The 16,521-nt window shown below is 40.4% G+C and overlaps 1 protein-coding gene across 2 annotated transcripts in view; it reads right to left on the bottom strand.

Moving 5' to 3' along the window:
• Window positions 1–16,521, bottom strand: part of Radx (RPA1 related single stranded DNA binding protein, X-linked) — an 87,552-nt gene that overhangs the window by 25,984 nt on the left and 45,047 nt on the right. For both annotated transcript variants that reach the window (NM_001127377.3, XM_087600710.1), the window contains exon 11: window positions 4,545–4,606. In NM_001127377.3, the coding sequence (NP_001120849.1) occupies window positions 4,545–4,606 (62 nt within the window). The remainder of the gene's footprint in view (window positions 1–4,544; window positions 4,607–16,521) is intronic.

The following is a 16,521-nucleotide window of genomic DNA, read 5'->3' as shown; positions in this document are numbered from 1 at the left end:
TTTACTCATAAGGGAAATGCAAATCAAAACAACCCTGAGATTTCACCTCACACCAGTGAGAATGGCTAAGATCAAAAACTCAGGGGACAGCAAATGCTGACGAGGATGCGGAGAAAGAGGAACACTCCTCCATTGGTGGTGGGATTGCAGACTGGTACAACCATTCTGGAAATCAGTCTGGAGGTTCCTCAGAACATTGGACATTGAACTGCCTGAGGATCCAGCTATACCTCTCTTGGGCACATACCCAAAAGATTCCCTAACATATAAAAAAGACACGTGCTCCACTATGTTCATAGCAGCCTTATTTATAATAGCCAGAAGCTGGAAAGAACCCAGATGCCCTTCAACAGAGGAATGGATACAGAAAATGTGGTATATCTACACAATGGAATACTACTCAGCTGTCAAAAACAATGACTTTATGAAATTCATAGGCAAATGGAGGGAACTGGAAAATATCATCCTAAGTGAGGTAACCCAATCACAGAAAAACACACATGTTATGCACTCATTGATAAGTGGCTATTAGCCCAAATGCTTGAATTACCCTAGATGCCTTGAACACATGAAACTCAAGACGGATGATCAAAATGTGAATGCTTCACTCCTTCTTTAAAAGGGGAACAAGAGATGGATGAAGCAAAGAAGTGCAGACCGACAGGAGCCGGATGTAGATCGCTCCTGAGAGACACAGCCAGAATACAGCAAATACAGAGGCGAATGCCAGCAGCAAACCACTGAACTGAGAATAGGTCCCCTATTGAAGGAATCAGAGAAAGAACTGGAAGAGCTTGAAGGAGCTCGGGACCCCAAAAGTACAACAATGCCAAGCAACCAGAGCTTCCAGGGACTAAGCCACTACCTAAAGACTATACATGGACTGACCCTGGACTCTGACCTCATAGGTAGCAATGAATATCCTAGTAAGAGCACCAGTGGAAGGGGAAGCCCTTGGTCCTGCTAAGACTGAACCCCCAGTGAACTAGTCTATGGGGGGAGGGCGGCAATGGGGGGAGGGTTGGGAGGGGAACACCCATAAGGAAGGGGAGGGGGGAGGGGGATGTTTGCCCGGAAACCGGGAAAGGGAATTACACTCGAAATGTATATAAGAAATACTCAAGTTAATTAAAAAAAAAATTGGAAAAAAAAAAGATAGAAGGAAAAAAAAAAAAAGAACAAGGTCTCTCAGAAAAGCCTGCAGTACTCAGCCCTGAAATCATAGACAGACAAGTAACATTGTGGGAACAAGACATGTTGTAATGCTTTTAGGAACACACACACATGGGCGGGGGAGGGAGGACAAGGGAGTATAAAGGGAAAGGAGGAAGGAGAAACTCTGAAGAGGTAACATGATGTAGGTACAGTGCTAACTTTAAAAAGTATTTCAAAGAAAACTTCCCAGTGCTCAATGCTCAGCCAAGGAATCCAACTCTAGTCTAGAAGAAAAGTAACATATTATATTCTCTGAGTCCAAACTCAAGAATTTCCAGTGATAAACATCTCATGTAAATGTATACTTTATGTGTGATGCCCTTGTTTTGCAGGCATAAAAGTCTAAAACATAAAAAAAAGGGGGAACAAGAATACCCTTGGCAGGGAACAGAGAGGCAAAGATTAAAACAGACACAGAAGGAACACCCATTCAGAGCCTGCCCCACATGTGGCCCATACATATACAGCCACCCAATTAGACAAGATGGATGAAGCAAAGAAGTGCAGGCAGACAGAAACCGCATGTAGATCTCTCCTGAGAGACACAGGAAGAATACAACAAATACAGAGGCGAATGCCAGCAGCAAACCACTGAACTGAGAACACGACCCCCCGTTGAAGGAATCAGAGAAAGAACTGGAAGAGCTTGAAGGGGCTCGAGACCCCATATGTACAACAATGCCAAGCATCCAGATCTTCCAGGGACTAAGCCACTACCCAAAGACTATACATGGACTGACCCTGGACTCTGACCTCATAGGTAGCAATGAATAGCCTAGTAAGAGCACCAGTGGAAGGGGAAGCCCTGGGTCCTGCTAAGACTGAACCCCCAGTGAACTAGATTGTTGGGGGGAGGGCGGCAATGGGGGGAGGGTTGGGAGGGGAACACCCATAAAGTAGGGGAGGGGGGATTAGGGGGATATTGGCTCGTAAACCGGGAAAGGGAATAACACTCGAAATGTAAATAAGAAATACCCAAGTTAAAAAATAAAATAAAAAATAAAAAAATAGTATTACATAGAACTTTAAAAAAAAAATTTCAAATTCTATGAACCAAATAAAGCAGGTAATCCCAGTGATTCTAGAGGGATATAGAAGGCAGAAAACAGGAAAACCTTGGAATGCTCAGAACCTACTTAGCCTTGTGTATATAGTGGCAAACAAAAAGAGAGGCTGTATCAAGGTAGAAGGCGAGAACTAGCACTCAAGTTTATGGTCTGAGTTCCGCATGCCATAGCACACAGGCACCTGTACATACTCATGAGTACACATGTGTGCTCAACTGTGCACATGCGCGTATACACACACACACACACACACACACACACACACACACACACACACATCAAAAACAAAACAAAACAAACCCAACATTTCATTTCATGTAGCTATCAATAAAAACAGTACCAAAATCTTTTGGCACCATTTACTGATACATCACATTTAAGAAGATAATAGAAACAAAATGCTAGTTTCACTTTTGTCTGGGTGAAGGTTTGAAATAAAATTCACACCAAAAGTCAAAATGGAGGTAAAGGGCTAAAATCTTTAATCCAGAGAGATGATCCCTTGGCTTAAGACAGTGACTTGAGGTGTGGGGAGGGGGTGCTGGGAGGAGAAGTGGGCTGTGATCCGGATGTAAAGTAAATATATAAATTAATTAATGGGAAAAAGACTCCATGTAAACCAAATAATTATAGTGACTTTTGACCAGTACTAAATTACACTATGAAATTACTTCAGAAACCAACCCTAAGCTCAATCCTGTCAACCCTGTCAACCCTGTCAACCCTGTCAACCCTGTCAACCCTGTCAACCCTGTCAACCCTGTCAACCCTGTCAATAGGAAGTTACACTTGCTTAGAACACTGTATTCAATCTCCTCTTCCTTGAAAGCACCGTCCATGGCCAATTATAAGCAAATGAACAAAAAAAGTCCCAAAGAAGACTTACTTTGATTTCCCTATTCTGCCTGCCAATTAAAATTCAACCTACTTAGCTATTCTTCTGCTAAAATAAAACTCACATTTGCTGCTATGCTACCAAAGGAACAAACATTTTTATAATTACTTTAATTCTTAAAGCTCATCATTAGTACATTTCTTACTACAAGTGATCCCTACCTAATAGTGTTATGGACAGTAGAAAAATTTAAGAGAGAGCTTTAGGACAAAAATGCTGATGGGAGTCACTCTTAACACAGAAGCAATGGCCTTCATTTTGTAGTCACACTGTTGACATTTTAAGAGCACATCCAAATAGATGGAACAATGCACATTGCTAAGTATGCTAAATGAGAGGCAATTTCTCTTGATAACAAGAAAAATATTTTGTGGACTTCTCTAAAACTGCAGTTTATTATAGATATTCAGCAAATGTTGTTGGGTAGTAATCAAGTATGCGACATTTGAATTTTCTAGCACAATGAATAATACTGTACAAACTTATGTGGCAAAAAATGTCTCTTTGAACACTTTTCTTCTCTCCTTCAGGAGTTGCTGTGCTTTGAAACGTCCACTCTGGGACTAAAACATACTAAATATTTAGAAATAAACATTTCTTTTAGTTAAAAGAGCAGTTCGCTGTTAGCAGCAGTTAGGATCATGAGCACATGGCCACAGTCACAAGACTGTCCGACGAGATTGCAATCAGTTCCCTCGCACACACATCTGTCCTTCTTCCTGGAGGCATCAACTTTAATCCTCATTTCTGCGTGTCAGTGTTTTCTGCTTTGTATCTGGAGCTAATCTATTCCTTTTAGTCAATAGCTTCTCTATGTTGATGATGAATCTCTCTTTAAAGCACATTTTACCTTTTCAATACTTGTAGGTGTTCAGATAAATTAATAACAAAAAATGAGTTAAGCATCCAAGTATACACATTTATGGTGTGCAATAAAATGCTTGCATATGTGTATACAATGTATAATGATGAAAGCAAGGGAACAGAAAGATCTATTACCTCATAAACTTAGCATTTGTGTTTGGATCCATATTTCTAATCTGTTCTAGGTCTGTACAATCAAATGTCAACTCTACTTGCCTTAATGTATTATAGAGCACTAGAATAAGTCCTGTTTACTGTACCTTATAAGCATGCTTATATTCCTAGTCCCAGGCTCTGGCAGTCACTATTATGGTTGCATGAACTTTTCAATAGTTTTAATGATGACTTAAACCAATATGAGAAGCTTCGTCTCTTGCTAATAGGAGCCATAACAAAACACTGGAGAGTGAAATCAAATACTAATGGGCGTGCAACAGAGTTCCACCACCTTTTGTAAGAAATAATAATAGCTTAAACGGCAACACACGATGGAATGAACATACTTGGTATGTTGGGTTTGTTTCCTTTCATTTGTGCAGAAGAATGTGGCTGAGGAACAGGAACCCTGCAAATGATAAGAAAATGAGATAACCACAAATCATAAAAAAAGAGACTTAGATGGGAAAAAAACCTAATTGAGTCTATTTAGAATTTATTTTAATTCAATACATTTCTTAAAGTAATATATTAAATATACCCATAATTAGCAAAAATCCAAACATAATGTAGTTCAAAAACCCTCCAAAGGAGTTAAATTTTATTATAAAAAGGAACATTTAACTTCATTATATATCAACTAAAGATGCAAACATTTTCACTATCATATGAAAATCATATCATATCAAAATAAGTGCAATGACCTGGTTTGTTCTCCTGTTTTCTTCAACAGTTCTGCAAAACAACCATCTTCCCTGACCTACAACTTTACGTTGCAGTTAGTTCCATACTACTTCAGATCTGCATGTCTTTTTTTTAAAGCAAGGAACAATTCTATGCCTCTTTTCTTCTGTTTGATTAACTCTCTTTCGCCCTTCAAACTTTAACTCAGTTATATCCAATAGAATCCTACCCTGATTTTATTTAGGGCTAACAGCTCCTTTTACAGGCCAAGACAGTACCAGGATAAACAGTGTTGCCTGATGCTGTCCTCTGTACATGACATGGCCACTGCCTTCTTGAACTATCAGCAGCTGGGATTACTAAAGATAGCACAAGAAGACTGGTGTTCCTTCATAAAGGGAAGGAACTGAAAATTTCCTACCCTCCCTTGAATTGAATTCTATAAGCACTTTAACAGTGGCTAAGAATGGGGGAGGGATGGTACTTCAGTGGTATAGCTGGTTCCAGTAAATGACTCCTTACCCTGTTAATAATCCCAATTAAACTTACTGGTATAAGAAGTTAGACCTGAAAAGAATCATTTGAAATAGATGTTTGTCCATCTTACCAGAGAAGTTCACCCAACACACAATCCTAATCTATGACACAACAGAATTAAAGAGGAATCTTGGGAAGTAGCATTGTATCTGTGGGCTATGAAGCATGCAATCGAAGCTAGGCTGTCTGAGGGTAGAGCATCTATGCAGGGAATGCACGTAGGATTGCCCTTCCTGGTGTGGTATAGAATCTTGTGCCTTCTTGCTTTAGTAGCCCTTGCATTGTCCCTGGCAAGGCTAAACAAGGCTACTGTGTTGAAGGTGGGCTATCCCTGGAGAATTCCAGATTGACAGTCTTCCTCTATGTGTTATGGAATGGCAAGATGTTGTGATGTATGGATAGCATCTATCATGTGTATATGGAGATGCCCCCCCAAATGGTTGAGAATAATATATTCTAATACACAGAAATAACATTTCTGGGACAGAATCTGAAGCATGTTGTGGTGTCAGTTGTGTGGTCCTGGGCAATAAAATAAGCGACTGAGTTCCAGTTTTCTGCCTAGAATGATTCTGCCTATGTCATGGAGGAAGTACAAGAAGAAGAAAAAAAAACCATGTGGATGCTGTGCTCTGCACTAGCTACTAAGTAAGCAGGAAAAGTAGAAGATAGAGAGGAAAGGGGGAGAGAGAATATGATAGAGGCATTGACCTGCAGTTTCTTATTGGAACATATGGAAAAGAGTAAAAATTATCTGTCCTAAATAGCCTCTCTTGGGATACTCAAAGTTGAATTCCACGGGAAGAACTGGGCAATGAAGATGGACAAAGTGAGGTGGAAGTGATATAAGATACCTCTCAGGTCCGGCCTTTGATACAGAGTGTGGTGGTTTGAATATGCTTGGTTCAGGGAGTGGTACTACTAGGAGGGGTAGCCTCATTAGAGTAGGTGTGGCCTTGTTTGAAGACATGTATTATTGTGAGGATGGGCTTTGAGACCCTCCTTCTAGCTGCCTGGAAGACAGTTCGCTCCTGGTTTCCTTTCAGTGAAGCTATAGAACTCTCAGCTCCTCCTGCACCATGCCTGTCTGGACACTGCCATGTTCCTGCCTTGGTGATAATGAACTGGACCTCTGAACCTGTAAGCCAGCCCCAATTAAATGTTGTCCTTTATGAGAGTTGCCTTGGACATGGTGTCTCTTCATGGTAATGGAAACCCTAATTAAGACACAGAGGAAGGAAAAACATGCAGAATATAGTTGGAGCTTTAATAACGTCCTGAATAATAATGTGAATTACTGTAATCTAGAATAGTCTGACTTCAAACTATGCAGCTTTCTAAAAGACAAAGGCTACATAATTGAGGGAAATCATTCTGAGGGTGACTTAAAAGAGCCCTTAGACACATTTGGTTATCGCTGACTGAGGTATCCATGAACATCAGGAACTTGAAGGCAAAAGAATGACAAGCATTAGTGAAGGACATACGTATGCACAGGAAGTCTTTGATGCACAATTCATTGGGCCAAGGAAGGGGTTGGTTGATGCAGCAGGGACCTAGGGATTGTTATGGAGCTTTAGTGGCTTTGCTGAACTCCATGGTGACCCACAATCTTTGAGGTAGGACAGACTGAAAGACTTAGATTGGCATGTACATCAGCTTTGTAAAGTGCTAAAGCAATTAAAAGGACTTAAGAAAAGACAAGAGCAGACTAAAGTGCTTATCTAGATCACTCAAAAAGCAAATGTGGGGGGTTGGGGATTTAGCTCAGTGGTAGAGCGCTTGCCTAGCAAGCGCAAGGCCCTGGGTTCGGTCCCCAGCTCCGGAAAAAAAAAAAAAAAAGAAGCCCGAAAGCCAAATTCAATTCTTGTGAGCCATGAGAAAATGTTTAAGCCTGAATAGAAGTTAACGAAGGTATAGTGAGAGAGCAGTGAGTGTTAGTAAGACCAAGATTGTCTCAGGAGTGCACTTCATCCCCAGAATTACTGATACACACCTCTCTTCTATAAGCAAGGATATTGGGAATGGGAATTTCTTAGTTCAGCTCAAGGCTGTCTCAGTAGCAGATGTAGTCAAAGGAAAAGCATCAGCCAGGTGGAGTTTGGCCCTAGAGATTTCCAGATGTAAGGAGCCTGTGAGGAAACAGCAGGTGAGAGCATAGTCTTGACTCTGGGACTGTCAAAGAGGCCATGATCACACTTTGCAAGACAGTTTTATAGATGGTGTAATGCTAATCAGTGAGACTTTTTTTGTAGATTTAGAAAAGCATCTGAGAGATATGAAAGCCCCCCAGAAGGAGGAAGGATAGAAGATCAGTTCACACAGAGCACAGGCACTCTGCAAACCTTTAAAACTCATGAGATCATTGTGGTTTGGAAAGGAATGGATGACAAACAAAAAAAACTGATTGATAAAAATCCTGAAATACCCAGTGCCTATACAAGTTAAAAATCAGCTTGAGCGTGTGAACAAAGGCACTCTGAACAGGCAGGAAAGGATGCTCCCAGAAGTCATGTGGTTATTAGATGAAATTTCTATTATCAGGGATGGACTACTTCCTTTTGATCTGCTATTCAGCAAAGATTCTGAGGTCCCTAAAACCAATATAAGCTACTGATACTGCTGTTGACTCTCCATCTGTTAGACTTTTGACTGAAGACACCACAGATTTTGGTTGTAGAGCATGAAGAAATTAAGCTCAAACCAAGCTGGAAGCTTCCTACCTGTTGACCAGTTTTCATTGTTAGGAGGCACTATACATACAAGCTGTTGACATATCACCAACATGCCAGACAAGGTGCCCGCTAGTGCAATAGTGATGTGACCCTTTTTCTATTAGATTTGGCTCACTCCAAACAAGAGAATTGGAATCTCGTATGATAAAGGTAGTCAAAAGCCCATGGCTAAGGAGATCATAGACCCTAATAGCGAAGCTACAGTTATGGGTCTTTCTCAGTAGGTATACTCCATCTCTTAAGTTGCCTTCTAAACATTTATTATACTGCTATGACCCTTGGCCAGGGAAGCTTCTTTTTGAAGCCACTAGCACTTATTATAGAGATTCATATTGGTCACAGTGCTGAGAAGTAACTGCTGAATGTTCAGCTCTAAATGGAACATCTATGTTGTTCCCTTCAAGGTTTTGACAACAGTGAAGGGGTAAAGGAATGTAAGATAGATAAGATAGCCCTAGAACCCTCTTTTTTTGCCAGCAACTTTTCCTGGGTAAGATATGTGTTCCTTTTCCTTGCCCTTTCCCCAACCCAATGCCATCTGTAAAGTTACAAGTCTATTTCCAGACCTGTAACCTTGAAACTTCTTCGTTTGTAAACTACCTTTGCCTGGTAAGTCAACATCCCTTCCCCACCCCTCACTATCAACAAATATAAATGCCTAGTTCAAGACCATAGCTCACTATTCCTCTTTGTTCCTGATATACCTTTCCTTGGTAAGCAGCTTCCTCCGTTTTAGTCTCCTGCCACTTCCCCTTCCATTGTTGCCACCTGTAGCCATCACTACACTCACAGGCCTACCTCCAGATAAGTGGATTTTGAATTTGCTATCTTTTAACAGCTACCTTTGATAGTTGAAACACTCAGGTAACAAAAAGAGGCCATCGCAGAAAATCACAACTGGACATAATGCAGAAATTGACAGACTGTGGGAAGCCCAGTACCAGTGGATACATGATTATTACAGCTACTGCATTTTTGGTTTAAGGAACATTTCGGAAGAGGGGATGAAAACCAGAATATCAGAAAGTCTGCTGCAAGAGTAGTCTTTCCTAAAAATGTCTATATAGACAAGATCAGAACAATGGCAATATCCAAGGACATGTTAATGTGGAAGGGAAAAATTTCATATGCTCCATACAAAACACTTTAGGCAACAAATGCCTACTGAGAGAGAGGAAGAATTTTAGTCTCTCTCAGGGATGAGCTCTCATAGTTGCTATGAAATACCAAGTGGTCATCCCTGAAAGTGTAAACTCATAAACAACAAAACAGACTCAGCAAGTTTTGTTTATATAAATATGTACATGCATATGAATACATACATGTAACAATAACAATCAAAGAAAAATGGCTATCAATTTGAGACTACTGGAGTATGGGAAGGATTGGAGGGAGAAGTACCCAGGAGAGGCTGGAAGAAGAAAAGTATGTTGGGGAGGGGTGTAAAGCGGTGTAATTCTACTCAAATTAAAAATGTATTAAAAAAGGAATGTAAGCCACAGAGAATGTAAACTCTAATTAACCTCTTTGGCTCACTAAGAAAGACCTAATTGAAAATTTGTTTGATCTATTGTTGGTGCCTTATCTGGTTGGAATACTGGGGAATGCTGTCCTTTGGGTATGACTGACCATTGTTTGCTTGAACTCTCAATATGTAATTACTTCTTTTGGGTCTTTACTGTTCAGTCACAGACAGGGTAAGGTTGAAAGAGGGGTCTTTATAAGGCCACAACTCTGAGGAAGTTATAGGAAGTTATCAGTTGCCTGGGAGGACGGGGCTGTAGTGAGAATTTTGGTTTCCTTGAAAAACACAAAAATATCACGGGACTATGTTTTCGTTTTAACTCCAGGTGTGGATATGGAAGTGCATCAGATTATGTGGAACAGGTGACAGCAATTTGCCTCGTTCTCTAGCAGAGGCATAATTTTTGCCAGCTGCAGATAGTTTCTGCAATTGCGTGACATTTGGAAATCTGTGGACTTTTCAGAGAGCATAGAAATGCTAGGCCCCCAAGAGGCATGTGGGTTGTTGGTTGGTCGCTGTTGGTTGTGGTTTGCTAAGTAGTCCTGTGCAAAGAAGAGATAACAACAAGAAGAAATTAGATATCTTGACAGCCAGAATCAAACTTTCTCCAAGGAACTTGATACCCCTCGTGCTCTTTCCCGTAAGAACTCTAATTAACCTCTTTGGCTCACCCAGAAAGACCTAATTGAAAATTTGTTTGATTTACTGTTGGTGCCTTATCTGGGGCCTAGAACTGACCTGAAAGCCTCCTACCTGAGGATTAGCTTTCATGGTACCAGAAGGCCCCACGCAAGCTTCCAAAGGAGAGAAGCAACCAACAGTACTACCGAGCTATGATGCTTATGAACCACAACAATGTCCACCATGGCAGGGTAACTTTGAAGGTGAAGTAGTGGCTTGAATACCTTGCTAGTAAACAACAGCTCTCTAATTGGAGTTAAGACATCTTTGACTAGAGGGATATCAGGCCTTGTACTGGAAACTTAACCAAATACTGAGGGTCACTGAATTCATGGGTCTTGGAGGAGAACCTACAACTACCATTTTACTAAACCGACATAATCCCTAACTGCATTCTAAATTCCTGTGCTTCTTCCCAGACATCAGAGTAGTCCTTACCCCTCATCAAGGAAACTTCCCTTTGGATCAGACGGAGACCATTATAGAAAAACACAACCAATAAAAATGTAGAGTTGTGAAACCTAGACCCATATACAAAACACCTCTATACCTAAGGCTCTGGGATCATTTCAGAAGAGAGGCTAAAAAGACTATAAGAGCCAGAGGATCAAGGCATCTGCTGTGAGAGTGCATCTCCTAGCAATGCCAGAAGCTGCACACACATAAAGTCTCACCGTCATGACTATTCAGATGTGAGAAGAACAAAGACAACAACAATAAACATGCTAAAGTGGACAAGAGAAAGCCAATGAGACCATAACCCTACAATAAAACTCATGGTCATGGGGAAACCCTGCTATTTAAGGTCACCGTCTACCAGGTCCAGATAGATCCTCTGAGCTCAGCTCCTAAGTAGGACTCCCTTTTCCAGCAGGGCTTCCTCTTCTCTGCCAGACCTTATCTGTGGAGCCCACCCTCCACACCCTGTACCTGAGGAAGGTCACATAGTCCTTGGCAAAACTACAGGTTCAACTTCCATTTTCCAGATAAGAACCTGCCCAGCAAGTACCCGAGGTTCCTGGAATGACTCTCTATGCAAATAAAGCATTCCCAGGACTTTAAACCCTAGCCAATGATTTACATTCACCCTGAAAACTCCTTCCCATTCTCCAGGGTTCATATATAGCTCTTGCCCACCCCGAATAATGTGTATGCCTACATGTGGTTTCACTGAAGATTGTCTAAGAGAGGTGTTTCACTGAGGACCACCTAAAAGAGCTGGAACAGCCTGTTTCCCTGCACTCCCAGCTGGACCAGGATCCTGCTGACCCCACCTATTCATGGCTCTGCTTCATCCTTCCAGCCTGGGGAAAGCACACACAAGGAATCCCACCGGCAACTAAGGAATAGTGAGAATAGGAGAAATAGATCCTCTTACCCAAGGAAAAGCATACCAATTGGTTATCTAAGACCAAATAGTCAGCCCTGAAAATAAACATACGAGTGACTTTATACAGACTGAACAGGTTGTATTTATGTGTTTATGATTATACATGTATATACATATATGTATGTAATGACAATGAAAAGAAGCCTGGAATTTGAGAGAGAGAGAGAGAGAGAGAGAGAGAGAGAGAGAGAGAGAGAGCGCAAAAAGTGGTATGTGAGAGGATTTAAAGAAAAGAAAGAAAAGGAAAACTGATGTAATTATAAATCATAAAACGGTACATTATATTATTCACTTTACTTCATTAATATATTTCCTTAATTTCACCATGTTCTTAATCCTTACAACTAGTTATAAGTGAACTATAAATGATCATCATGAACAATGGAAATAACATTTGACTATAAAATTTTAGTAAGATATTTTACATGGCATTAAACTTAAATTAGTGAAATACATATTTCTAGAAATTATTAAGAAAAAACTAAGAGAAACCTAAATAACTAAAAATAGTTAAAATACATCTATTTTGAAATCCTTTGGCAGCATGTATTGTACACACTTACAAAAATGTTGACTAGAAAATGGTTTTACAATTCTGTACTATAAAAGAACTTCAACATCCCTGATTTCAAGCTCTACTACAGAGCTGTCATAATAGAAACTATATGGTATTGACATAAAACAGGTTGATCACTGGAATTGAATTGAAGACCCGGATGTAAACTCACACCTCTATGGACATCTGATTTTTGATAAAGAGCCAGAAATATACAGTGTAAAAAGGAAAGCATCTTCAACAAATGTTTCTGGTCTAACTGAATGTCGGCATGTAGAATGCAAATAGATCCATATCTATCACCCTGCACAAAAGTCAAGTCCAAGTGGATCAAAGATCGCAACACAAAACCAGATGCACTGAACCAAAAAGAAGAAAAGATGGGGAATAGCCTTGAATATACTGGCACAGGAGACAACTTATGGAACAGAACACCAACGGCTCAGACACTAAGGCCAACAATTGATAAATGGGACTCATGATACTAAAAAGCTTCTGTAAGGCAAAAGACACTGTTAATAGAACAAAATGGCAGCCTACAGATTGGGAAAAGATTTTCACCATCCGTAAACATATAAAGAACTTAAGAAACTAGACTTCAACAAACTAAATTAAAAATGGATATGAATCTAAAGAGAGAATTTTCAACAGGGAGTCTCAAATGGCTGAGAAACACTTAGTTAAGTGTTCAACATCCTTACTCACCAGAGAACTGCAAATCAAAATGACCCAAGATCCCATTTTACACCCAACAGAATGGCTAAGATCAAAAATCAAGTGACAGCATATATTGCCGAGGATGTAGAACAAGGGGAACACTCATCCATTGCTAGTGGGAGTGCAAACTTACACATCTATTTCGGAAATCAGTTTGGCAGCTTCTCAGAAAATTGGGATTAGTTCTACCTTAAGACCCAGCTCCCAGCTATACCACCCCTGGGCATATACCAAAAGGATGATGCTCCATCCTCCCACAAGGACACTTGCTCAAACATGTTCATAGCAGCTTTATTTGTAATAGCCAGAAACTGGAAACAATCTAAATGTCCCTCAATGGAAGAATGGATAAAGACAATGTGGTACATTTATACAATGGAATATTACTCAGCTGTCAAAAATGACATCATGAAATTTACTGGCAAATGGATGAAAGAGAAACTGCAATTTCAGTGTAATATATGAGAAAAGAATAAACAAAAAGAAAATGGTTTTATTTGTATCATTTAAGTCAGCCAATAAGAGCATATAACATGCATTTATGAGTCCTAATATGTTAGTCATAATTTGGTATTGGAATGTAGGATATTCTTATGATACATAGCTACTAACTATTAAAGAAAAAAGGTTATGGAAAGGTCAAGGATAAAGGAGAAATTTATGTAATTATATTATAAAAAATAAAAATTAAAAATGTAGAAATGTCTTCAAAATTCTATATTAAGTTGAATCTCGGTTTTGAAATGTGCAATAAAAAAGTCTTCAATTCCATGAAGATAATGCTTGTTGAAATCTAAATTTTAAAGAAAAATCTTATGAGATCTCAGGATGGGACAAGAGCTTTAGAAAATTCTTATCATTTTAGACAACACATTGTTATGAACCAAACACGGCTAGAAACAGGAACACGGCAGGCACTTCCGCTAAAGTTTTAAACAGAAATCAAAAATGTGCTATTGAGAAAGTGCTCCTCTTATGCACTCTCAAGTAGTTTGGTCACACTATATTGTGTGCATAGAAAATTGAACTTATAACTGGTAACCTAAATATTTAGTGGAGGGTATTTCTTTTTTTTTTTTTTTTGATTTTTTTTTTATTAACTTCAGTATTTCTTATATACATTTCGAGTGTTATTCCCTTTCCCGGTTTCCGGGCAAACATCCCCCTCCCCCCTCCCCTTCCTTATGGGTGTTCCCCTCCCAACCCTCCCCCCATTGCCGCCCTCCCCCCATAGACTAGTTCACTGGGGGTTCAGTCTTAGCAGGACCCAGGGCTTCCCCTTCCACTGGTGCTCTTACTAGGATATTCATTGCTACCTATGGGGTCAGAGTCCAGGGTCAGTCCATGTATAGTCTTTAGGTAGTGGCTTAGTCCCTGGAAGCTCTGGTTGCTTGGCATTGTTGTACTTTTGGGGTCTCGAGCCCCCTTCAAGCTCTTCCAGTTCTTTCTCTGATTCCTTCAATAGGGGACCTATTCTCAGTTCAGTGGTTTGCTGCTGGCATTCGCCTCTATATTTGCTGTATTCTGGCTGTGTCTCTCAGGAGCGATCTACATCCGGCTCCTGTCGGTCTGCACTTCTTTGCTTCATCCATCTTGTCTAATTGGGTGGCTGTATATGTATGGGCCACATGTGGGGCAGGCTCTGAATGGGTGTTCCTTCAGTCTCTGTTTTAATCTTTGCCTCTCCCTTCCAGTGGAGGGTATTTCTAATCAAATATGGATCACCTAAATTCTCTTTCCTATTCACAGTAAAATATATAAAGAATGATGTTACCGGAGGGGGAATTGTCATGCAAAAAGGACCCCAAAATGCAAATATCTGGGAAACTATGAACCTCCAAATATAAAATGTCAGAAAGTTTGATCTGGACAGATCACCAAAGGCGTGGCTGGAGAACTATTTGCTCAAAACTTTGACTCATATAAAGATCTCTCCTGAGAGACATGTCCAGAATATGGCAACTACGTAGGCAAATGCCAGCAGCAAACCACTGAACTGAGAACGGGACCCCCATTGAAGGAATCAGAGAAAGGACTGGAAGAGCTTGAAGGGGCTCGAGACCCCATATGTACAACAATGCCAAGCAACCAGAGCTTCCAGGGACTAAGCCACTACCCAAAGACTATACAGGGACTGACCCTGGGCTCCAACCTCATAGGTAGCAATGAATAGCCTAGTAAGAGCACCAGTGGAAGGGGAAGCCCTTGGTCCTGCCAAGACTGAATCCCCACTGAATGTGATTGTTGTGGGGAGGGCGGTAATGGGGGGAGGATGGGGAGGGGAACATCCATAAGTAAGGGGAGGGGGAGGGGTTAGGGGGATGTTGGCCCAGAAACCGGGAAAGGGAATAACAATCGAAATGTAAATAAGAAATACTCAATTTAATAAAGATGGGGAAAAAAGAATAGCTGTGTGGTTCACCTTCGTTGGTAAATTGTTTTCTATACAAGCATGTGGATCTGATTTGTATCCCAGCATCCACATAAAAAGCCTGGTTTATGCCAATCACAGTGTTAGGGAGACAGAGACAAGCAGGTCCCTTGAATTGACTGGAGAACCCACCTAATCTGTTTGGCAAGCTGCAGGTCAATAAGAAACCAAGTCCAAGAAGCAAGGTAGATAGCTCCTGAAGGCTATCCTGAGGCTGCCTTGAGGCCTCCACGTGCATAGTCATACACATGGAAATGCATCTATAGAAGAGCACACACAGACACATATCAGACATCACACATACACGTGATTGGAATTATGACTTGGAGATTACCATGATCAGCAAAATAATCCAAGAAAGAGAAAATGTATTTTTTCTCAAATACAGAATGTGTGTGTCTGTATAGAAGGACTATTTGGGGAATGGGAGTGGATTAAGAGAGGTAGAGAGATGTGAATGAGAGAGACAATGGAGAAAGAAAGATAAATAGCAAGTTTTCTTTCATATGTAATAAAGTCACACACACACACACACACATTAAAGCAGAAAGTAGTTTAGACTATCTGATGAAGAGAGACCTGTGAAGAGGACAAGAGAGAGTCAGGAGTTGGAGGATGAATATGACTGAAACATACTTATATACATGAATAAAGACATCATAATGAAGTCCATTCTTTTGTTCACTAGTTAAAATTAATATGTGGCTGGATACATGGCTCAGTGTAGCAGAATTTTAGCTGAACTGTTGTGTCTGGCTTTTGAAGTAGCCTTTTTGTCAGTGATTGTTATCTGTGAGCTTTTGCATAACTTAGTCTCAAGATGTGTCTGGCAAACCAGGAAGTCTCCTGTGACTGAAAACTGCTTAGGTGATAGGTCTTTCCAGACAACCCTTAGATCAGATAATGAGTTTTGGTATGCGGAAATTGACTTGCTAAAAGTCCCTTTTGTATAACAATGAAAAGGGTTTCTATGAAGCTGCCAGTTTAGGGATACTAAACTCCTCCAGAAGTGTCCCTATTTTCTGGGATTGATCATTCTGCATTACACAGAACACCAACAAACAGCTC

Source organism: Rattus norvegicus, chromosome X, assembly GCF_021556685.1.
Source record: "Rattus norvegicus strain SHRSP/BbbUtx chromosome X, alternate assembly SHRSP_T2T, whole genome shotgun sequence".
Taxonomy (NCBI): domain Eukaryota; kingdom Metazoa; phylum Chordata; class Mammalia; order Rodentia; family Muridae; genus Rattus; species Rattus norvegicus.
The sequence above is the reverse complement of the archived record's forward strand: the minus strand, read 5'-3'. Positions and strand labels throughout refer to the sequence as shown.